Source organism: Myotis brandtii, unplaced genomic scaffold, assembly GCF_000412655.1.
Source record: "Myotis brandtii unplaced genomic scaffold, ASM41265v1 scaffold767, whole genome shotgun sequence".
NCBI lineage: Eukaryota > Metazoa > Chordata > Mammalia > Chiroptera > Vespertilionidae > Myotis > Myotis brandtii.
In genome coordinates, this window is record NW_005371065.1 from 117284 (window position 1) to 141798 (window position 24515).

The 24515-nt window shown below is 42.2% G+C and overlaps 1 protein-coding gene across 2 annotated transcripts in view; it reads left to right on the top strand.

The window, feature by feature from the left end:
- The window catches only part of LOC102256269 (chromosome unknown open reading frame, human C11orf63), a 105743-nt gene that overhangs the window by 61829 nt on the left and 19399 nt on the right, over window positions 1–24515 (top strand). For both annotated transcript variants that reach the window (XM_014530726.1, XM_014530727.1), the window contains exons 3-4: window positions 10974–11629; window positions 23384–23672. In XM_014530726.1, the coding sequence (XP_014386212.1) occupies window positions 10974–11629; window positions 23384–23672 (945 nt within the window). The remainder of the gene's footprint in view (window positions 1–10973; window positions 11630–23383; window positions 23673–24515) is intronic.

Genomic DNA, 24515 nt, shown 5'->3' on the forward strand with positions numbered 1-24515 from the left:
CCCTTGACCACCCCCCCCCGGGGGGGGGGGGGGGGGGGGGGGGGGGGGGGGGGTGATAAGAACAATTAAAATGTTGCAGAATAGGCCAAATGTTATAAATGGATTGCATTATTTTCCCAGTGAAATGAGTCCCTCAGTTATTATGTAATCCAGTGGAAATTCCCTAATTGGAAATTATTTTTCTAATAATAATTTGCCTACATTAAAGCAGTTGCTGTTCTGCAAGGGAATACCTCAACCCAGTAAGAAAACACACATCATGACTCACTTATTCTTGCCAATATCCATAGAAAGATCCCAGAGCTCCATGGGGACATCCTGTAGTAAATGTTCAGTCTCAAGATTAGTTTCCTCTTTTCTTAAAAAAAATGCTTTTATTGATTTGAGAGAGAGGAAGAGAGAGGGAGAAAGAAACCTCAACAGGCCACCTTCTGCATGCACCCCGGCAGGAGAGCGAACTCACAACCCTGGCGTGTGCCCTGACCTGGAATCAAACTGGTGACCCTTCAGTGCTCGGGATGATGCTCAACCAACTGAGCCACACTGGCCAGGCAGTTTCCTCTTTTCCAGGCTCCTTTAAAATCATTTTCTTAATCGATCTATTTACTTCTAAATACATTTGACCTTTTGAGAAAAGGATATGTGGGTGTCATGAGCTTCAAGGAAGTCTTGTCCTATCAGGTGTATTGGGGCAGATTTGACTAGTAAAAATATATGTTGCCCCGTAACATTCCTGAGGGAACAGATTCTGCATTAAAAAGACATAATTGGTTAGCTGCCCCTACCATTTGTTTAGGAGTTTTACTCTGAGGGCAAGGGCGATGTAACTGGGTAGGGTTGGAAACAGAGAATGTAGTCCTGGCAGGGTGAGAGCCTCGGTAATTTTCCCCTTGGTGATAATTTCAGTTTCCTCTGAAGATTGGTAAGGAGAGGGGAAATACCTTCTCATAATTTTTGGAGCAGCCCTATGCTTGCTTCTGTTTCTTTCTTTTCTTTTCTTTTTTTCCTAAATGCCATTTCAGTTTTCTGCCATCTTTCTCCAGATGTCCTGGCTTGTTGTAGAAGCAGGTTCTCCTTTTCCTGGTGAAAGTCCTTTGGGAAGGTCTGCCCTGATTGCTTCATTATTGGAGCTATAAATTCATGATGTTAGTAGCTCCATCCCTTTCCTTCTTTTGAATAGTTTAGATAATTGATCAGCCAGAACTGCTAGCTGATTAGCATGCATAGTAGGCCAGTTTAATTGATGCTGTTCAACCAGAATTACAAACTCTTCATCTAATCCTTCCAAAAATGGCAACTTGAGAAATGGGTAATTTCGATGATTATTAAAATTGTCTGGAGACAGGTCTGAATGTTGTTTGGAAGTTTTATTGAAGTTTCAGAGAAATCCGGCCTGGTTTCGTCAGGTCTCCACCTACATTGCTGGGTTCCAGTCCAGTCTCTTCTGGGGGATGCCTCAGGAGGGGCTTTGGTAAAACCAACAGGCTGGTTCCCTGCATTCATCCTGGTCTCTGTCTTAAAAACCCTCTGTAGGTTTTTTCCCAACAAGCCTTATGTAACTTTTGTGCTGCCTTCCTCTCAGAAACGAACAGGTTTATCAGCTGGGACAGGTCTGAGAAGCCAGGCTCATGTGTCCTAATAGTTACATCAAATTCCTCGCAAGTCTGCCAGGGTCATGGAGGGGATGGGGAACAGCTCCAGCTGGGTTTCTCAATTGTTTTCTACTCGAGGTCACACACGTTATTGCTGGTTCTCCCCTCCTGGGACTGGTGTTTCCCTAAAGGAAGCCACCAGAATGTCTGGTCTTTCTAGCTCGTCCAGGCTCAGCTGTTTTTAGTTTCTTTTTCAGTCAGGGGAGGTGAAGGCGGGAGAGCAGGAAGAGAAGGGAAGGGGAGGAGGAAGGAAAATACTAGTAAGTCCACACAGAAAAGCTCAGAGCAGAAAGGATATAGTGGAGTAATTGGAAAAGAGGGAGGAGTAGGGACTTGGAAGCCATTTTTAATTCAGAGACAGTCTCTCAAACTTTTTTATTAACTTCCTGGGGAAAAGAGAGTTTATCTATGCCTTGTCTTGAGGCTTCTAATTTTCAGTCAAAGTAAGCTTCCCATTCATTTTGTTTCATTTTAGAGCTGGCTTTTTCCAATTGTGCATGCATAAAAATCAATTTGAATATATCCAAAGTTCCCCATTTTAGCCATTTTAACCTATAATCATTTTTTAGTTAAATCTTCCCATTTCTTTAAATACTTACAAATAAAGCTTTGCGTGAATTGTACGTGAATCCTCCAGGAGTGCTAATAAGTGGCTGTCTGTTTGGGGCTTGTTGGCCTTGGAGGTACAATTTCCCGTTTTGAATTTAATTTTCTTTTGAAATCTGTAGAATCTGAATAAGCTTCTAGAAATATTAAGTTGTGGGTTACAGGCTGCTGCTTGTGGGTTGACTTCCTTGGGGCTTTTACCTCCTGAGTCTAGAGCCCTCATGTGCCTGGGTGCCTCTCTCTGGCTGTCTAACACAGCCATGGACTTGGAGCATTGAGTGACGGTCCTATGGGTACGTCCCCAGACAAGTCAGTTATTATTACACTGTCCTGGATTTCCCTGTGTGATCATTTCGTGCCTTGAGATTCCCAGACTCCCCCACTGTGATATTTAGTTAGTGAAGACTGCCCAAAACTGGGGCTGGAAGAAGTAGTTGTCCCTCTCATTTAACTAGCAAAGATATTTCTTTTTTATTCAGACTCTTAAAAAGCAATCCCAATTGAAAGACCAAAACATAAAAACAAACACCCCTTCTTCCTTTTTCTGGGTTAATTTTAATTCAACCAACCCTTATCTTTGGTGCCACCTCGGGGATTTTCTAATAGCAGCTCAAGCAAAGCCAGGGCTGCAACCAAAAGCAGGAAGGTCTGGGATTCCAAGAAAGAACTCGCCCAAGGTCACCAATATGAAGCCAGGAGCCAGCGCAGCATAATGGGCTCCTGCTGGGACCTAACAGCAGGTCTGTGTCCGCAGGGTGGTCCTGGTGGTTTTCTTTGGAATCCTGATCACATCATCAAATAGATGAAAGGTTTAGAGTTTATTTGAGTCTAGGCTGAGGGCTAGCCCCGAAAGCAAAAGCTAAGTTTCCAAGTGTCTGATGAGTGTCTCAGTTCCACTGAGGAAGAAAAGGAAGGAGGGCTTTGGTGCTGGTCTGAAAGGGGGAGGGCGATTGCCTGGAAGAGGGTGTGAGGAAGGGCGGGGGAGGGGGATTGTGTTGAGTTTGGAGTTGCTTGTATCTGGTCTGGGTACAGAACACAGGAGAGACATAGGAGCTAGCAACATACATTTGCATCATTAGAATTCACTGGTGCATTGAAGCTGCAGGAATTGCTGAAATGCCCCAGATAGGTAGTGGAAGAAGAGAGAAAGGTCTAGAACAAGGCCCTATAAAGAACGGCAGACATTTAAGAGTGAGCAGAGGCAGAGGTAGAGAGCAGAAGGTGAGACTACAAGGGAATTGCTAGACAGGTCAAAAGCTGACTAGGATAAAACAGTGTCATAAAACTGGAAACATGGAAATGTCAAGAAAGAAAAATCAGTGAGCAAGGTCAAACTCTGCAGAGACAACAAGTAAACAGATGCCGTGAAAATGGGGTGATTCGAGTTTCAAATGATTCAGAGAAAACTAAATACCAATACCACAAACAATAATAAATAATATATATGTAAATGTGTGTGTCTATCTATATATGAAGAGACAGAGAAGGAATGATAAAATGTGGCAAAATGTTAAAAATTGGTGAATCTTGGTAAGAATATCTGGGAGCTCTCTGTGCTATTTTCGCATCTTTTTCTCTAACTTTTAAAATAATTTTGAAGTTTGAAAAATAAAGAGTTAAAGAAAAAGGTGACCATAGTATTTAACAACTGAGAGGTTACTGGAGGCCTGAGCAGTGCAGCTTGGGTGGGTGGTGGGAATAGCAGCGTGGCTGCAGGTGCAGAAAGGAGATGAGAGATGGGGAATGGAGCGCCGACGCTTTCAAGGTGCTTGGCAGTGGGTTAAGAGGGAAGTTTTAGCCGGAGAATGAGATCAAGTGAGAGATTCTTTCATTTTTGTAACAGAAGAGGTTTAAACACATTTACATGCTGAAAAAAAAGTGAGAAACTAGAGATAGGGCATGGGAAGAAAGAAGACGTGGAGGAATCAATGTCCTTGAGACCATTTAAGCCTCTGTATTTTCATTTTTAGAATACTGATAATGGATCATTCTCATCTTCTTTTCTTCTTTACAAGCCACGCAATCCCTCTGCACTTACGTTTCAATGTAGATCTCGCTGTCCTGAGTCACTCTGTGTGCCCTGAGAATCGTCACAGGTCTTCCAAATTCTACTTCCGTTGCGTACCCAGAACTGGACACAGTACTTAGCCAAGGGCCTGACCCTAGCAGGCCAGTGAAAGGGAGCACACTCCCACCAGCAGATCCTTCCCAGGCAAAGAACATGCTGTCAACGGAGAAATGGAAAGTTCTCCAATTAAGAAAAGCTTCAAAAGTATGAAATAGGTCCGGCCGGTGCGGCTCAGTGGTTGAGCATCAACCGATGAACCAGGAGGTTACAGTTTGATTCCCAGTCAGGGCACATGCCCGGATTGTGGGCTCAATCCCCAGTAGGGAGCATGCAGGAGGCAGTCGATCAATGATTCTCTCTGATCATGGATGTTTCTATCTCTCTCTCCCTCTCCTTTCCTCTCTGAAATCAATAAAAAATATTTTTTAAAAAAGGATGAAATAGGATATTTTCCTCTTGCCACTCTTAAATTACTCTTGACTTTGTAGGCAAGGAAAATGAATGGTAGTGTGAAAGGTGTGAAGGATCTTTGACTAATCTCATAGTCTTTGGGATCATATCCTATGTAATCATCCCACATTTCCAAAGAGCTATTAATTTGGTTTTTCCTCTAACACCACCCATATAACTATATTCTTTTAAAATCTGAACAGAGTCCTCCCTTACTGATGCTGAAAATTAGAGCCAGTTGATAAGTATGCTCTAAATTTTCTTAATATTATCAGGTGGAACTTATAACCCAACCTCAAAGTACTCATGTATTTGTTTCTTTAATAATTTTTTTAAATTTATATTTATTGTTGAAAATATTACAGATGACCCCCTTTTTTTTTACCATTGACCCCCTCCATCCTGCCCCTGCTCCACCACCATCACTCCCTCAGGCCTTCACTACACTGTGGGTTGTGCATATATGTGTATATGTTCTTTGGTTAATCTCTTCCAACCCCCACCCCAAACCTTGCTTTCCTCCTGAAAGTCTTTTTCCTTCACCAGGTTGGGGAAGCGTTCCATGCTTCTATGTCCCTGGATCTATTTTGTTCATTAGATTTTACATATAAGTGACTGGCTTATTTTGCTTAGCATAGTACTCTTCAGGTCCCTTCGTGCTGTCTCAAATTACACTTGACACACAATATTATATTATTTTCAGGTATACAACCTAGTGATTCTGAAGTGATCACTTCGATAAACCTAGTACCCATCTGATGCCACACTAGTTTTTACAATATTATTGACTACACTAGGGGCCCGGTGCACAAAATTTGTCCCTCAGCCTGGCCTGCACCCTCTCCAATCCAGGACCCCTCGGGAGATGTCCGACTGCCAGTTTAGGCCTGATTCCCGGGATCGGGCCTAAACCGGCAGTCAGACATCCCTCTCGCAATCCAGTACCACTGGCTCCTAAACGCTCACCTGCCTGCCTGCCTTATTGCCCCTAACCACCTCTGTCTGCATGCCTGATCACCCCTAACCCCTATGCCTTCTTGCCTGATGCTCCTAACTGCTCTCCCCTGCCAGCCTGATCACCCCTAACCCCCTCTGCCTCAGCCCCTGCCACCAAGGCTTTGATTCCCAGTCGAAGACGTCCGGTCTATCCGGTATAATTAGCATATTACCCTTTTATTAGTATAGATTCCTTATGCTGTACTTTACAAATACCCATGACTATCTTGTAACTATTAATTTGTACTTCTTAATCCCATCTCCTTTTTGACACCCCCAACCCCAATGCCCTCTCCCACCTGACAACCATCAAAATGTTATCTGTATCTGTGGGTCTGTTTCTGTTTTGCTTATTTGTTTATTTTGTTTTTAGATTTCACATATAAGTAAAATCATATGGCATTTGTCTTTGTCTGTCTGACTTATTTCACTCAGCACAATGCCCTCTAGTCCATCCATGTTGTTGCAGATAGCAAGATATCATTCTTTTTTATGGATGAGTTATAGTCCATTGTATATAATGCATGACTTCTTCTTTATCCATTCATCTATGATGAACACTTAGGTTGCTTCCATATCTTGGCTATTATAAATAAACATATGGATGTACAGTACATGTCTTTTTAATTTAGTGTTTTGGGTTGTTTTGTTTTGTTTTTCAGATGCATACCCAGAAGTGGATTTGCTGGATCTTTCTTTATCTCTTGTTATCACCTCTGTTTTAAAGTCTACTTTGTCTTATATAAGTATTGCTACCCCAGCTTTATTTTTTATTTTTCATTCCCATTTCCATGAAATATCTTCTTTTATCCCTTGATTTTCATTCTATGTGTGTCTTTCAATCTGAAGTGGATCTCTTACAGACAGCATATGTATGGGTCTTGTTTTGTTATCCATTCAATTCTTGTATGTCTTTTGATTGGGGCATTTAATCCATTTGCATTTAAAGTAAATGTTGATAGATATGTATTTATTGCCATTTTATTATTCATATTTTTATCTTTTTTTCCTTCTTCTTCTTAAAGAAAACCACTTAACATTTCTTTTAATACTGTCTTGGTGGTGATGAACTTCTTTAGCTTTTTCTTGTATGGGAAGCTCTTTATCTGGCCTTTGATTCTAAATGATAGATTTACAGGGTGGAGTAATCTTGGTTGTACAGTAGATCCTTGCTTTACATCACTTTGAATATTTCTTGCTAATCTCTTCTGGCCCTCAGAGTTTCTGTTGAGAAATCAGCTGAGTCTTTATGGGAGCTCCTTTGTCGGTAACAAACTGCTGTTTTCTTGCTGCTTTTAAGATTCTCTCTTTGTCTTTAACCCTTGGCATTTTCATTATGATGAGTCTTGACCTTTTTAGGTTCATCTTGCTTGGGACTCTCTGCCCTTCCTGGGCACGAGTGTCTTTTCCTTCACCAGGTGAGAGTTTTCCGTCATTTTTTCAAATAGGTTTTCAATTTCTTTCCTTCTCTTCTGTTTTTTTGTACATTAATTTTAAGCTATTTTTTAAAAAAATATATTTTTAGTGATTTCAGAGAGGAAGGTAGAGGGAGAGAGAGATAGAAATATCAGCGATGAGACAGAGAATCATTGATCGGCTGCCTCCTGCACGCCCAACAATGGGGATTGAGCTCACAACACGGGCATGTGCCCGGACTGGGAATTGAACCATGACCTCCTGTTTCATAGGTCGGTGCTCAACCACTGAGCCATACTGGCTGGGCTCCACTGATTTTACAGCCAGAAGTTATGGGGACTTCCCTTCCTGGAACTGGAGCCTGGCCTGAGGGATCTGGTGTGGGGTGAGACCCCTCACTCCTCAGTGGAGACCTCCACATCCAAGACATCCCTCCTGATTTTTAATCACTATCTGTGGTTGTGGGACCAGCCTGTTCCATGTTACTGCCCCTTTTACCAGCCTCCATGTAACTTCTTTTTTATGCCCTTAGTTGTAGGACTTCCATTCAGCTAGATTGCAGGCAGTTCTGAATGATGAACTTCTCAGTTGAGATCGGAGCATATATTCTCCCCATTGCTTACGCCATGTAAACAGCAAAGCCATGAAAGAGGAAACTTCTGGTGCTGCCTTTCTCAGGGTTGGGGAAAACTTCTCTCAGATGGCCCAGTGGGAACAGACATTAACTAAGGTCGGGTCTGACTGAGGAATTATCATCCTCGCATTAGGCACCAGGATGCCCGGGAGCTGATGGTGCAGCCGAAGGACCCAGCTCTGTGTGCGCCAGGAAAACCTCCGGCCATTAAGCAGTTGCTCCGAGTGCATGCAGCATGGGCTGACTGTGCCTGTGGGCAACAAAAGAACCCCAGTGAGAGCCGATGAAATAGAGGGTTTCAGTGCTGATGGAGATTAAATCGCCCTGAGAATGGCTTTGTATGTTAACTTCAGGGAACTCAGGTCTTACCACCTAAAGTGTGACACCTGATGTCTCCATTGTAGGGTAATAAATCCTGGGTAAACCACAGATCTCAAGTAGGCTACTGGGAAAGTAAGAGACATCACATCAAGCCCATAAGTGTCTTCCTTTCTGGGGACTGAAATGCCACCTCGGGCACTTACATTTATGTGAATAGCGAATTTAACACTTGAGAGGAAGTTTCATGACATGATGAGTCCTTGGCCTTGTTGACAATGCACCCTGAGAAGAACACTCTAGTAACCTGAACTGTCAGCAACGGTGTAACATGACTAAAGCCAAGATTTCAGGTCTGTACCCAGGAAAAAAATTCCTAATAGGTTTTCTTTTCCTTTTTTTGCTGGAAATGAGGAAAGAGAACTAAAGCAAGTACAGTTGGATGGCAGCAAAAATAAAGTTTCTGGTCACTTATTTTTCTAGCAATTGAAAGACTGAACAGGTATGGAAAAGACTGACCTTATCAGCATCGGTACATGTTTACAGATCCCAGCAAAGGGCCTTTTTGCCTGTCACAGACAGTGATGGCAGCCATGGAAAGAGCCCCGTGCTTCATGAACACGCCTGTGAGACTGTGAATAGCAGGTTTCTTCTGGATCCGCTGCGAGGAAGGGTGCTCTCGGGCACCTGCAGAGCCTTCTCGCCCACATTCCCATGCAGCTCAAGGCACTGCCTGGGAGGAAGAACTTGTCTTTCCTTTTTTAAATCAATGATTTGAGAGAGAGAGGGAGAGAGATCAATTTGTTATTCCACTTATTGATGCATTCATTGGTTGATTCTTGTGTGTGCCCTGATTGGGGATCAAACCTGCAACCTTTCTCTGTATGTACCAGGACAACCCTCTAACCAACTGAGCTACCCGGCCAGGGCCACAGCCTGTCTTAATTGGAATGCAGAAAAAGAAGTTTTCTTTTTTGGAACACCACAGGTAAAAAAAAAAAATTAAAGTTTAGAGGAGCTAATCAGAATTTGGCCAATCCTCCAGAAATCTCCAATTCCAAAGAGAACATACTCTAAATTTCAAATTATAAGCCATTCTTATTTTTTTAAAAATATATTTTATTGATTTTTTACAGAGAGGAAGGGAGAGAGAAAGAGAGCTAGAAACATCGATGAGAGAGAGACATTGATCAGCTGCCTCCTGCACATCTCCTACTGGGGATGTGCCCGCAACCCAGGTACATGCCCTTGACCGGAATCGAACCTGGGACCTTTCAGTCCGCAGGCCGACGCTCTATCCACTGAGCCAAACCGGTTTTGGCAAGCCATTCTTATTTTAAAAATCTGATGTAAGATGTAAAATTCTCTGTTATGTTTTAAATAGTCTCACCCTTATCATTGTAATTAGATTTCATTCAAAATAGAATGCCACCTAATATTATACAAGAATAGGATGAGTCTTAGTGATTATATCAGGAAAGTGAAATAAAAGTTGAATTCATTGCAATACTTTGATCATTCTTCATAGCAAGCTAAACAGTTTAAGCAAAAACATGATTTACTTACTTTAAGCTATTTTTCTCAAATGGTCCTGGTAACTTGCATATTTTGATTAATGTTTTGTGGACTCAGACCACAGAGCTCTCATACACGTGTGTTCAGAAAGGAGGCATGAGCTGCAGTTATGTAACATGCTGATGCATGTGGTCATCTGGCTGTTTTCAGTGAGCAGTTAATCATTCCAACGGCCTCTTAGCTCAGCGAGTTTTTCACAAAGTAATGAGTGCTTTATTCCTTGAAAAATATTTCTAAATGACTTAGTACAATATAGTTACATGGTGTATCTATTATATCAGGAGTACATTTTGTTGTTACAAGACTGAAAAGCATGAAGACTGTTGTGAAGTTGAATTATTTCCCCCAGATGTTTGATTGCCTAAGTACAGGCTACATTAAGGAGCAGAAGCAAAACAACCCTTGTGGTTTCACAGACGTCCTATCGGAGTGCAGACTCTTATAAATCCAATTTGTTTCATCTGGTGAAGAGGTCATGTCTAGCTGCTGAACTATATGAGTAAAAAGATCTGATAAGTGAGTGTATTTCATACTAAACTTGTGTTTGGTTGGTAAAGCAAATCATTAATGTTCTTTCTGGTTAATATTTTTGAAATATTCCTATTAGTTCAAGTAAACTTGCCCTAGCCGTTTGGAGCATCAGCCTGCGGACTGAATGGGTCCCGAGTTTGATTCCAATCAAGGGCACATACCTTGGTGTCAGGCTCAATCCCCACCCCTGGTCAGGACTCGTGTGGGAGGCAACCATTCTCTCACATCGATGTTTCTCTCTCTCTGTCTCTCCCCCTCCAGTCCACTCTCTCTAAAAATCAGTGGGAAAATATCCCTGGGTGAGGATTAACAAATAAATAAATAAATAAACAAACAAACAAACAAACTTGAATATTTTGATGTACATTTGCATTTTCTTTGTATGCAGTTCTTTAGAGGTAAAGCTTCTCTCCCCACCCCAACTTAGCAACACTTCATTTTATAAGATTTTAAGTCAAAGACTTGTCCTTGATAGAAAGTCCATTCTAAACTCTGCATTTCTTTCTAGAAAATGTATAACCTAAAATCGCCAGGAGGAGTCACCGAGCTGAGTCTGCTCTCGGGGCCTGAGATAGGAAAGAGCCTCTGTAGTCTCTATCTCCTTTCAACTCCACGGTCACCTTCCTGCAAGTCTCAGCTCCCCGACGAAAACCACTAATTTAAAATGTGTGAGGAGTGACCACCTTTTAATTTTGCATTAACCAAAATATCTTTTTGGAATTACCAGGAACACTGGTCTCAATATGAAAGTGCAGCATCGAGTCAGGAACCTAGAGGGCCATCTCCCGAAGCCGCCAGTGGCCAGCAGCCTTCCAGAAGAGCAGCCGGGCACAAGGCTGGAAAACAGCAGAAGCACAAACCTGGCCTGAAGTCTTTGGTGCCGGAAGAGCTGGTGTTCAGTCAGGGAAACCCGAAAAACACTCCCAGACGGCAACCAACTCAGAACAAGCCTGTTGATGCTCCCATAAGGCATGAGACAGCTGCGGTCACGCATGCCCCCAGCAACGACTTACAACACTCAGGGGCACCTAGGGGCCAGGGGCCCCACGGAACCTCCAATAGATTTGCTCCACCACAGCAGACTTTTGACAAGGCGTTATTATACAAAAATGCTCCTGGATATCACTCAGTGATGAATTTTAATAAAAAAAGAGGACGCAAAGACCAAGAAGAGGACAGATTCTCATACCAGCAGCTACACATGAACACTCTTTCCAATATGGACTTGAACTACCTTAATGGACTCACTAAGAGACAAGTGCCCCCGAGTTACAAAGGCTCTCAGTCTGCTTCTAACTTAAATGTTAACAGAGCAACTGAAAATAAGAAGCAACCCAAACAAACTTACACAGAGACCAAATATAAGAACTTGGAAATATTGTGGTAAGAATGCTCTTTTCTCAAGCGGTTTTCTAGAGGAGAAAGACAGGAGAGGAAGAATGGGAAGTGACGGGGGCGGGGGGGGGGGGGGGGCATGGCATCATGGCATGGTCAGAGGAGAGGAAAAATTTACCTAACAACATCCTTGGCTCCAATTTCTGCCTAAAATAGTCCACTTTTTATGTATTTCTTTTCTTTTTCCCTATTGGAAATACATATTCTTTTTCCCTATTGGAAATACATATTCATATATATATATGCCTAATATGCTAAGTGTCCGACCGAGTGGTTGACCGACCAGTGGCTATGACGTGCACTGATCACCAAGGGCAGATGCTCCGACCGGTAGGTTAGCTTACTGCTGGGGTCCAGTGGATCGGGACTGGGCAATATGGGGCCAGACAAGCCCTGGAGCCTTCCCGCAGTCCCTCCTGCAGCCCCTCCCTGGCCACTAGCCCTGATCGGCCCCGATCAGGACTGGGTGAGATGGCCCTGATCTGCCCCGATCACCAGCCAGGTGGAGGGACCCCACCCGTGCACAAATTCGGGCACTGGGCCTCTAGTTAGTTAATAAAATTATATAGGTTTCAGGTGTACAATTCTATATACATCATCTTTATATTATATTTTGTGTTCACCACCTCACGTCATTTATCCCCACTTTACCTTCCTACCTCTCCCCCACTTTCGCTCTGCTCATTACAATGCTGTTGTTTGTGTCTACCACTTTTGTTTTGTTTTTGCTTAATCCCTTCACCTTTTTCACGCAGCCCCCCAAACCACCTCCTCTCTGACAGTTGTCAGTCTGTTATCTGTATCTATGAGTCTGTTTCTGTTTTGTTTGTTAGTTTATTTTGTTCATTAGATTGCACATATAAGTGAAATCATATGGTATTTGTCTTTCTCTGACTGGCTTATTTCATTTAGCATAATACTATGCAGGTCGACCCCTGATGTTGCAAAGGGTAATGTTCTCTTTTTTGTGGCTGAGTAGTATTCCATTGTGTAGATGTTCCATGGCTTTTTATCCACTCATCTGCCAATGGGCTGCTTGGGCTGCTTCCAAATCTTGGCTATTGTAAATAACACTGCAATGAAGATAGGGTACATACATTATTTCTGATTGGATTTTCGGATTTCTTCAGATATGTGTTTGGAAGTCAAACCTCTGGGTCAGAAAGCAGTTCCATTTTAAATTTTTTGAGGTCACTTCATACTGCTTTCCACAGTGGCTGCACCAATCTGTAGACCCTCCAACAGTGCACAAGGATTCCCTTTTCTCCACATCCTCACCAACACTTGTTTGTTGACTTACTGATGATAGCCATTCTTACAGGTGTCAAGTGATATCTCATTGTGGTTTCAATTTGTATTTCTCTGAATATTAGTGACATTGAGCATCCTTTCATATGTCTATTGGCTATCTGTATGTCCACTTTGGAGAAGTGTCTATTCAGAACCTTTGCCTGTTTCTTAATTGGATTGTTTGGGGTTTTTTGTTTGCTTGTTTGTTTGTTTGTTTGTTTGGGGTGTGTGTGTGTGTGTGTGTTGTTTTATAAGTTCTTTCTAAATTTTTAATATTAAGCCCTTATCATATGTGTCATTGGCATATATGTTCTCCCATTCAGCAGGTTGCCTTTTCATTTCATTGATACTTTCCTTTGCTGTACAAAAACTGTGTAGTTTAATGTAGTTCCACTTGTTATTTTTTCTTTTGTTTCTCTTGCCCAAGGTGATAAATCAGAAAAAATATTGCTATGAGAAATGTCCAAGATTTTACTTCTAGGATTTTTATGGTTTTGAGTCTAACATTTAATTTAATCCATTTTTATTCCTGTGTATTGTGTAGGTTGGTGCCCTACTTTCTTCTTTTTTTTTTTCACATATCAGTCCAATTTTCCCAACACCATTTATTGGAGAGACTGCCTTTACCCCAGTGTGCGTTTGTGCCTCCTTTGTCAAATATTAATTGACCACCGTAAAGGCATGGGATTATTTCTGGGCTCTATTCTGTTCCACTGATCTCTGTCTGTTTGTATGCCAGTTCCATGCTGCTTTGATTACTATGGCCTTTTAGTATAGCTTGATATCAGGTAGCATGATTCCTCCAATTTTGTTCTTCTTTCCCAAGATTGTTGTTGGTATTCAGGGTCTTGTGGCTCCACATAAATTTTGGATATTCTAGTTCTATGAAATATGCCATTGGTATCATGACAGGAATTTCATTGTATCTATAGATTGCTTTCCGTAGTATGGACATTTTAATGATGTTAATTCTTCCTATCAATGAACATGATATATGCTTTCCATTATTTGTATCTTCTTCAATTTCTTTCTACAGAATCTTGTAATTTTCTCAGTAAAGGTCTTTTACATTGGTATTTTTATGCAATCATAAATGAAGTTGTTTTCTTAGTTTCTCTTTTTGATAGTTTATTATTGGTGTATAGAAATGCTACCAATTTCTAAATATAATTTTATATTTTGCTGCTTTGCCAAATTCATTTCTAGTAGCTTTTTGGTGGAGTCTCTAAAGCAGTGATTCCCAAAGTGGGCGCTACCGCCCCCTGGTGGGCGCTGCAGCGATCCAGGGGGGCGGTGATGGCCACAGGTGCATTTGTTTTAACTTTTTTTGTATTACCTTTCTATTCTGAGTTCAATAAATAGTTTCATAATTTCAAACTTCAATGTTTCTAATTTACACCTTTCTTTACTATATTTTACGAAAAAGGTAGAAACATTAATACATATATCTTTCTGTTTAATTGCTATTAAAATTTTAAAAAAATTAATTTCCAGGGGGCACTGAGTAATATTTTTTCTGGAAAGGGGGCGGTAGGCCAAATAAGTTTGGGAACCACTGGTCTAAAGTTTTCTATGTACAATATCATATCATCTATGAATAATGAGTTTTACTTCTTCCTTTTCAATTTGGATGCCTTTCATTTTTTCTTCTCCTCTGATTGCTGTGACTAGGACTTTCAGTACTATGTTGAATAGGAGTGGTAAAAGCAGATAACCCTGTCTTGTTCCTGATTTTATTGTAACTGATGTTGGCTATGGGTTTGCCATATATGGCCTTTATTACACTGAGGTATGTTCCCTCTATTCCCACTTTCCTGAGAGATTTCATTATAAAGTAGAGGCCTGGTGCATGAAATTCGTGCACAGGTAGGCCTGGCCAGCACTCAGGGCCGAGTGGGGCCTTCGGCCGGGGCCTTCCTTCATTCTGCACCGCCCCCTGGTAGTCAGCGCATGTCATAGCGAGCGATCAAACTCGCAAGGGTACAATTTGCATATTAGGCTTTTATATATTGAGACTAGAGGCTTGGTGCACAGATTCGTGCCCTGGTGGGGTCCCTTGACCTGGCCTGCGGACATCCCCCAAGGGGTTCCAGATTGCGAGAGGGCACAGGCCAGGCCGAGGGACCCCACTGGTGCACGATCAGGGCCAGGGAGGAACTACGGGAGGGCTCTAGGGCGTGTCTGGCTGTCTCACCCAGCCCTGATCAGCCGAACCCCAGCAGCAAGCTAACCTTTTTGTCAGAGCATCTGCCCCTGGTGGTCAGTGCATGTCATAGCAATCAGTCAAACGGTTGACTGTTCACCCCCCTGGTGGTCAGTGCACATCATAGCAAGCGGTCAGTCAAATGAACAGTCGGACACTTAGCATGTTAGGCTTTTAGTATATAGGAAAGGTGCTGAATTTTATCAAGTGTTTTTCCTGCATTTATTGATATGATCATGTGGTTTTCATCCTTCATTTTCTTTATCACATTTTTTGCTTTGCAGATATTATACCAACCTTGGATCCCTAGAATAAATCCCACTTGGTCATGGTGTATGACCTTTTCGACATATTGCTAGATCCAATTTTCTAATATTTTGTTGAGTATTTTAGCATTTATGTTCATCAAGGATATTGGTCTATACTTTCCTTCTCTGTAGTTTTTTTTATCTGGTTTTGGAATTAATATAATGTTGGCCTCATAAGCTGAGCTTATGAGTCTTCTCTCCTCTTGAATTTTTTGGAATAGTTTGAGAAGAATAGGTGTTAGTTCTTTGAATGTTTGGTAAAATTCAGATGTGAAGCCATCTGGTCCAGGACTTTGGTTTGCTGGGAGTTTTTTCACTACTGCTTCAATTTCACTAGTTGTAATCTATCTATTCAGATTCTCTGATTCTTCCTGCTTCTGTTTTGAAAGATTGTATGTTTCTGGGAATTTATCCATTTCATCCGGATTGTCCAATTTATTGGCATATAGTTGGTCATAATATTTTCTTAGAATCCTTTGTATTTCTTTGGTATCAGTTGTTATTTCTCCTCTTTAATTTCTGATTTTATGTATCTGGGTCCTCTTTCTTTTTACTTTTTTCTTAATCCTTGCCCAAGTATATGTTTTTCACTGGTTTTAGAAAGAGAAAGGGAGAGGGAGGGATGGAGAGAGAGAGGGTAGGAAGGAGGGAAGGAGAGAGAGAGAGAGAGAGAGAGAGAGAGAGAGAGAGAGAGAGAGAGAAATTGATGTCAGAGAGAAATTTTGATCAGTTGCCTCCCATACCACCAGGGATTGAACTCACAACCTAGGTATGTGCCCAATCAGGAATTGAACCCAACCAACTGAACTACACTGACCGGGGTTCTATTTTTTTCTTGATGGGTATGGTTAAATGTTTATCAATTTCATTTATCTCTTTAAAGAATCAGCTCTAGGTTTCATTGATATTTTGTATATTTTTAGACTTTATTTCACTTATTTCTCTCTTATCTTTATTACTTCCTTTCTTCTACTCACTTTGGGCTTTGTTTGTTGTTCTTTTTTAAGTTCCTTTAAGTGTAAATTTAGATTGTTTATATGAGATTTTTCTTATCTTTTGAGGTAGGACTGTAATCCTATGAATTTTCCTCTTAAGACTGCTTTCACTCTGTCCCATAGATTTTGGGTTGTGATCTCATTTTTATTTTTTTCAAGGTATCTTTTGATTTCTCCCTTGATCTAGTTTTAAACCCATCCATTGTTTAGTAACATGTTATTTAGCTTCCATGTTATAAGTATTTTTCAGTGTTCTTCTTGTTATTGATTTCTAATTTCATACCATTATGGTCAGAGAAGATACTTGATATGATTTCAATGTTCTTAAGTTTATTGAGACTTTGTATTGTTTTGTACCCTAGCATATGGTCTATCCTAGAAAATGTTTCATGTGTACTTGAAAAGAATATGTGTTCTGCTGCTTTGTGGTAAAATGCTCTGAAGATATCAATTAAATCTATCTGATCGTGTGTGTGTGTGTGTGTGTGTGTGTGTGTGTGTGTGTGTATGTGTGTTTTTACCAGATTCAAATTATTATTTTTTCTGGTAAAAACAACAACAACACATAACAAAATTTACCACCTTAATTATTTTTAAGTGCACAATATAGTATTATTTACTTCATGCATATGATTGTGCAACAGATCTCTCTTTCATCTTGCAAAACTGAAACAACCATTGACCAACAACTCCCCTTTCTCCCTCCCTCTCCAGCTCTCTGTTAACCACATTCTCCTTTCTGTTTTGTTTTTTTTAATAAACTTTTTATTGTTGATAGTATTATATGTAGATATCTCCCCTTTTTCCTGCCTTTACTCCCATCCTCCCAGGTCCTACCCACCCCCCATGTCTTCACTACCCTATTGTCTTGTCCATGAGCTATGCCTATAATTATATAAGTTCTTTGGTTTATCTCTTCTCATGCCCCCAACTCCACATCGAGGTATGTCAGTCTGTCCCATGCCTCCAGTAGATGAATAGATTAAAAAAGCTGTGGGACATTTACACAATGGAATACTATGCAGTTTTTTAAAAAGAGGGATCTCTTACCCTTTGGAATAGCATGGATGGACCTGGAAAATATTATGCTAAGTGAAATAAACCAAACTGAGAAAGACAAATATAACATGATCTCACTTATTTGTGGAATCTAATGAGCAGAATGAATTGATCAACAAAATAAGATCTAGTGTGTCTTTTAAGGCCACCATTTTCTTGTTGATTTCTGTCTGAAAGATCTACCTATTGGTGTCAAAAGAGGGTTCACATCTCTTACTGTGACTGTATTACTGTCGATCTCTCCCTTTATGTCCATCAAGATTTGCTTTACATATTTAGGTGCTCCCATGTTGGGTGCATAAATGCTTACAAGAGTTAGATCCTTTTATTGAATTGCTTCTTTTATCATAACGTAATGATTTTGTTTGTCTTTTGCTATATATAGCCTTTGTTTTAACGTCTATTTTATATTGCTACCCCTGCTTTTTTTTTCCTTTCAATTTGCATGAAATATCTTTTTCCATCCCTTTACTTTTAGTCTGTGGGCATCTGTCATTCTGAGGTGGGTCTCTTGTAGACAGCATATATATGGTTCTTGTTTTCTTGTTCATTTAGCTATCCTATGTCTTTTGATTGGAACATTTATGCAATTTGCATTTTATTATTATTATTTTAATCCTCAACCAGAGGATGTTTTTCCATTGATTTTTAGAGAGAATGGAAGAGAGGAAAAAACAGAGAGAAATATCAGTGTGAGAGAAACACATTGATTGGTTGCCTCCTGCACACATCCCGACCAGGGCCAGGGCTGGGGAGGATCCTGCAACCGAGGTACGTGCCCTTGACTGGAATTGAACTCAGGACCCTTTGATCTGCAGGTCAACACCCTATCCACTGAGCCAAACTGGCTAGGGCCAATTTGCATTTTAAATTAATATTGATAAGTATATATTTATTGCCATTTTATTCTTTTAACTATGTTCATCGGTTTCTGTTTCTTTTCCTCCTCATACTCTTTGTCCCCCTCATCATTATCATCCTCCTCGTCCTACTCATTATTATTATCATCATTATTAAAGAAGGCCCTTTAACATTTCCTGTAATACTGGTTTGGTGGTAACAAACTCCTTTAGCTATTTTTTGTCTGGGAAGCTCATTTCTTCATCAATTTTAAGTGATAGCCTTGCTGGGTAAAGTAGTCTTTGTTGTAGATTCTTGCTTTTCATGACTTTGAATATTTTATGCCAATCCCTTCTGGCCCAAAATGTTTCCATTGAGAGATCAGCTGACAGCCTTATGGGAGCTCCCTTGTAGGTAACTGACTGTCTTTCTCTTGCAGCTTTTAAGATTCTCTCTTTGTCCTTAATCTTCAACATTTTTATTATGATGTGTCTTGGTGTGGGCCTCTTTGGGTTCATCTTGCACGAGACCATTTGCACTTCCTGGGTTGTATATCTTTTTCCTTCAACAAGTTTGGGAAGTTTTCAGTTATTATTTCTACAAATAGTAATCCCTTCCTCTCTCTCTTCTTCCTGTACCCCTATGAAGAGGATGATGTTACACTTTCTGTTTTTCCAAAGGTCCTTTAATCTATCTTCACTTTTTAAAATTCTTTTTGCTGCTCTGATTGCGGGTTTTCTGCCACTTCGTTTTCCAAATCACTGGTTAGAGCCTCTGCTTCATCCAGCCTATGGTTTATTTTTTCTAGTGTGTTCTTCATTTCTGACTGGTTCTTTTTTATGGTTTTATGTCCTCTTTCATACTGTGGTAAGTTTCTTGAGCATTCTTACAACCATTGTTTTGAACTCTATTTCTGATAAATTATTTCCCTTCATTTCTTTCATTTAGATTTTTTTCTGGAGATTTCTCCTCTTCTTCCATTTGAGACATGTTTCTTTGTCTTCCCATTTTGGCTGCCTCTTTGTGTCTGTTTCAATGTATGAGGTAGGTCTACTATGACTACCAGCCTTGGTAGGGTGGCCTTATGTAGTATGTGTCCTGTGGGATCCAGTGGCACAGTCTCCTTGATCACCTGTGCTGGGTGCTCCATGAATAACCCTTGTGTGTATGTGGACCCTTCTGCTGCAGTTGAGTCTTGATTGCTATTGGCCCATTAAGGCATGGAGTTGACCCTCAGGCTGGCTGACTGTGAGGATCTACCCCGACCACAGGGTACAAGCTGCTGTGCAGATGCTGACCACACAGAGCAGATTTCGCCTCAGCAGGGTCTTGTTCCTGCCGCGATCTCCCTGTGGATGTGCTGCTTGTGATCCTAACTGGATCCTGCTCTGATGTTGTCTGATGCTGGACACAGGGTGTGTTGGTTCTGGGGCCTCTTGGGAGAGACTCTGATGCAGGCCAATGGCAGACGCTGCCTGTGACTGGCCCTGGGCAATCTGTTTGGAGATACAAAATGATCCACAATCGGTGGCTGCCTCTGCTGTGCCTGGAGTGCATGCAAAGGACCAAGTTGCCCCTCAAGGCCTGTTTCCACCAGCATCACGCTTGGGGACAGGTCAGCAAAAGGCCTGCCATCCCCGAGATCTGCCTCTGCCTCCTCTGCCTGCAGCTGCCTGTGTGGCCAGGTCACTGAGAGAGCCTCTGCCAGTACTTGAGCTGCATGAGGTGGGTTCTCAGTGAGTCACCAGGTAGAGGCTATTGCTTCCCCGCAGGCTGGTGCAGTGTGGAGGTGATTGCTCCACCCAAGAAAGATGGCACGTGCGGTGTGGGAGAGGAACTCCGCACAGGGATCCCGGTGACTTCCCTTCAGCTTCCTCCCAAGAGCCACAAACCCCAGTCTCTCCTCACATGACTTGAGTCTGCTCCACCCTCCCTCCACCAGAGCCCAGGGTGAGTGGCTGCAAATGAGCTTTGTGTGTTGGCACTCTAAGAAGGTGCCTGTATCTTCAGTGGACGCCGTCTCTCCCTGGCAGACAGAAACCGCACTGCATTTCACACTGGATGTTATGTGGGTGCCTCTTCATGGCTCTGATGCTCTTGGCTGGGGAGCCCGGGCATTGGGTTGAGACCCCACTTTCCTGAGGGAAAACTTTTGCAGCTGAGACATCCTTCCGGAATCTCAGCCATTGCCTGTAGGAGTGGGGCCAGCCCTTTTCGCTTCTCTGCCCTTCCTACCAGTTTTGATGTGGCATCTTCTGCAAATCCTTTGTTGTAAGACTTCTATTCAGCTAGTCTTCATTGGTTATTCAGGTTGATTGCTCTGTATTTTAGTTGTAATTCCAGTTTGATCCTGGGAGGAGGTAAATGTAGCTTCCACCTACTCACTGCCATCTTGGGTCCCCTCGAGTCAATGATGGTTTAGATTGAACTAATTGCTTATTAATGTGGTTTTAAAAAACATATTTTTATGAATTTCAGAGAGGAAGGAAGAGGGAGCAAGAGAGAAACATCAATGATGAGAGAGAATCATGGAACAGCTGCCTCCTGCAGGCCCCCTATTAGGAATCAAGCCAGCAACCCGGGCATGTGCCCTGACCGGGAATGGAACCCTGACCTCCTGGTTCATAGGTCAATTCTCAACCACTGCATCACACCCACCTGGCATTAATGGTTTTGCCTCATATTCTTTCTTCTATTTTATTCTTTTTTCCTGAAGTGGATTCTCTAGATGTTCTTTTAGGAAGTATGTGTGTCACTGGTAAACTTACCTGAAGTTACTTTATCCTTTATCTTAAATTATAGTTTAACCTGATAGAGAATTAACGTCTTTAAAAACATTATTTTTCTATCTTTTAGTTTGTGTTCTTTTAAAAGTCTTTTATCAATATATTTATGCATTTTGTTTGTAATCTGTCTATTTTTCTCTTGTTGGTTTTAAGGTCTCTCTTTTGCTTTTAGTATTCTGAAGTTTCACTGTGAATTATCTAGGTCTGAAATTTTAAATCCTAATTGTTATTCTTCTGTGATCCCTAAATCTGAGAATTCATCTCTTTCATAAATTCTGAAAAATTACCACCAATTTTCCCTTTGAATATTATGTCTTCCATATTTGCTTTATTTTTCCTCTGGAAACACCAAATGCATGTATATTAGATTCTCTTATTCCAGTCTCTGTGTCTTTTTTAACTCTGTTTATTTTTCAGCTGTTATCTCTCTGCTTCTTTCTGAGAAATTTCCTCTGATGAGTTTTCCAGTGAAATAACTCTCCTCAGTTGGGTTAATGCTCATTAATGTAACCATTGAGTTATAAATTTTAATGAGGGTAATTTTTCTGTCTAGAATTTTTATGTGGTTCTGATTAGAACCTTCCTGTTCTTTTTTCCAAATTTGTTTCTCAGAGTTTTTATTTCTTCTTTCATATCTTTAATAATTTTAAACATGCTTACTTTATGAATGTTATCTAATATGCTATTATTTAAAGTTCTTAGAAATATTCTACTGCTTTGTGTGCGTGCGCATATTTGTCTGTTAACTCTCATACTTGGTAGAATATGTCCTCATCTATTCTAGGATTTGGGATGGTTTAGATTTAACTAATTGCTTATTAATGTGGTTTTTAAAAAAATATTTTTATGGATTTCAGAGAGGAAGGAAGAGGGAGAGAGAGAGAAACATAAATGTTTTGTGGGTGACAGTGTATCCCTCCAGAGAACTTTTTTATTTGTTTCCCCCATTACTACAGGGGCACCCCGATTCCAGGATCATTTTTATGTTAATTTCTTTGTGTTAAATTTCCATGATTATGTGGGTAAGGTAAATGTGAACCCTAAATATTTTCCCATGGAAATTCACAGAATTTGTTTTTTTTTTCCAATTCAGAGCCTAGACCAAGACAGGTAGGCCTGCCCTGTCGTTTCTCAAGGCTGGTGAATGAGCTTCTCACCACTCCGCCTTTGTGTTGAGGATGTAGCTCTTTGAGGGTTGCAGCTTCATACAGGCATCTCCGACCTGATTCCCCACCTCACAGGGGCCATGGCCTCACATATCCAGCTCCAGTGTAAACATTAAAACTCAGTAGACGTTTTGGACCTAATAGCTTCAGCTTATGCAAAATCTGCTTTACTTTTAGGGTTGTTGTTTTTCTTTATTTTTTGGTCTTTGAAGATTCCCTGTTTCTCATACAAATTCAACTTTATGTTGAAAAGGATTTTTGTTTAATTTAATCCAACATTATTAGGTATTTTGAAGTGGAAAGTTCTTTGATTTTTCAAAATGGAGTTTTTCTATTTAAAGTGCAATAAATGAAAGTTATAAATAAAAGCTGGATTAGTCTAAAGATAAAAATAACCCTAGCTGGTTTGGCTCTGTGGATAGAGCATCAGCCTGCGGACTGAACGGTCCCAGATTCGATTCCGGTCAAGGGGGCATGCAGGAGGCAGCTTATCAATGATTCTCTCTCATTATTGATGTTTCTATCTCTCTTCCATCTCCCTTCCTCTCTGAAATCAATAAAAATCCTATATAATAAAAGGCTAATATGCAAATCGACTGAATGGCAGAACAACCAGTTGCTATGACGTGCAATGACCTCCAGGGGGCAGACAATCAATGCAGGAGCTGCTCCCTGGTGGTCAGTGTGCTCCCACAGGGGGAGCACCTCTCAGCCAGAAGCTGGGCTCATGGCTGGCAAGCAAAGCAGCAGTGGTGGGAGCCTCTCCTGCCTCTGCAGCAGTGCTAAGGATGTCCAACTGACGGCTTAGGCCTGCTAGCTGTTGGACATCCCCCAAGGGCTCCCGGACTGTGAGAGGGGCTGTCGAACATCCCCCAAGGGCTCCCGGACTGTGAGAGGGCGCAGGCTGGGCTGAGGGACCGCCCCCCCCCCCAGTGATTTTCAAAATAGAAGTATTTTGAGTTAAGAAATTAATGTATGAAAAGGTCGTTAAAATGATTTATGGAGTAAGAAATATATCAAAACAATGGCTGCTAAAGAGTTCTGTGCTATGTATGTATCAGGTTTTATTAACAGATCTGTGCTTTTTCCCATAAGGAACTTCCATCCTTCCCCCGACAGCCCCCCTGCCGAGTCCCCAGGCTCGAGGCTGGGGCGGCTCATGGAGCAGCACCAACAAGCCTTGGCGCAGCTGGCGGAGGTGCAGCCCGGCGCAGGGGCCTCGGCCAGGGTCACATTCCCACCCATTCTGCCAAGAACAGAAAGCGAATCCCAACTCAACTCCGAGAAAAGCCGAAGAAACGAGCTGAAAATAAGCCGTGCCAACTCGGAAGGCTATCTGTTTCAACTGGAGAAAGGGAAAAAGCACAGGAAACGCAGCATTAAGGTAACAGCCTTTGACCAGATACCCACACAGACGGACCTTGGTTTTCCGTCCCGTTGTTACAGCCTGACGTGGGGATGGTCACCCCTGAGCTGATCCGAGGAGTCCTCCCCGGAGCCCGCTCCTGCCTGGAATGCCCCCCGCCTCCCGTACCCCCCCCTCCCATTCCCGAGGCTGCTCACAGGGATGCCCACTTCCGCTCCTTCTGCTCCGTCGCGGGCAGGGCTACACCTGCAGAGGCAATAGCCCCTTGGGCACCAGCTGACACATCCACCCTCAGAAAAGCTCCCCACGCCCCCCTCACCCCGAGGCAGGGCTGAGTCTCCCCAAGAAGAGGAAGGGGGGCTGAGTGAGTGGAAGCACGGTGGCCGCTGCGAGTCCCCTCCGTCCACTGTCTCCCCGCCCAGAACCGGGCCAGGCCCGGGCTCAGCTCGGCTCTTGCAGCCAGACGCTCAGGAGAGCCGGGAGCTTCCTCCGGAGGCTGCGCACCTCCCCTGGGTTCTTTCCACGGGAAGATGCACCAGGACCGGCAGTCCGTGCGCTTGTCTCTCCCACTGAGTCTGTACCGTTAAAGAGGGGAATTGAGGGAGGGAATGGCAACGTGCAATGTTTCGGAAGAAATGAGGGCCCTGGAGGGAGCTGTTTGATGGCCTTTGCCTTTGCCCCGTTGGGAACAATAAGAAGCCCTCAGACAAGATCATGTGCTTCAGGGGTCGCAGTCAGGAGAAGCTGGAGGGGTGCTCTGTGTAACGGGGTGCTCTCACTGGAGAGGCCTGTGATGGGATGGAGATGTGCATGCACGGGTCATTGAGGAGGGAGTGGGCGGGGCTGGGGTCAGAGAGGAGG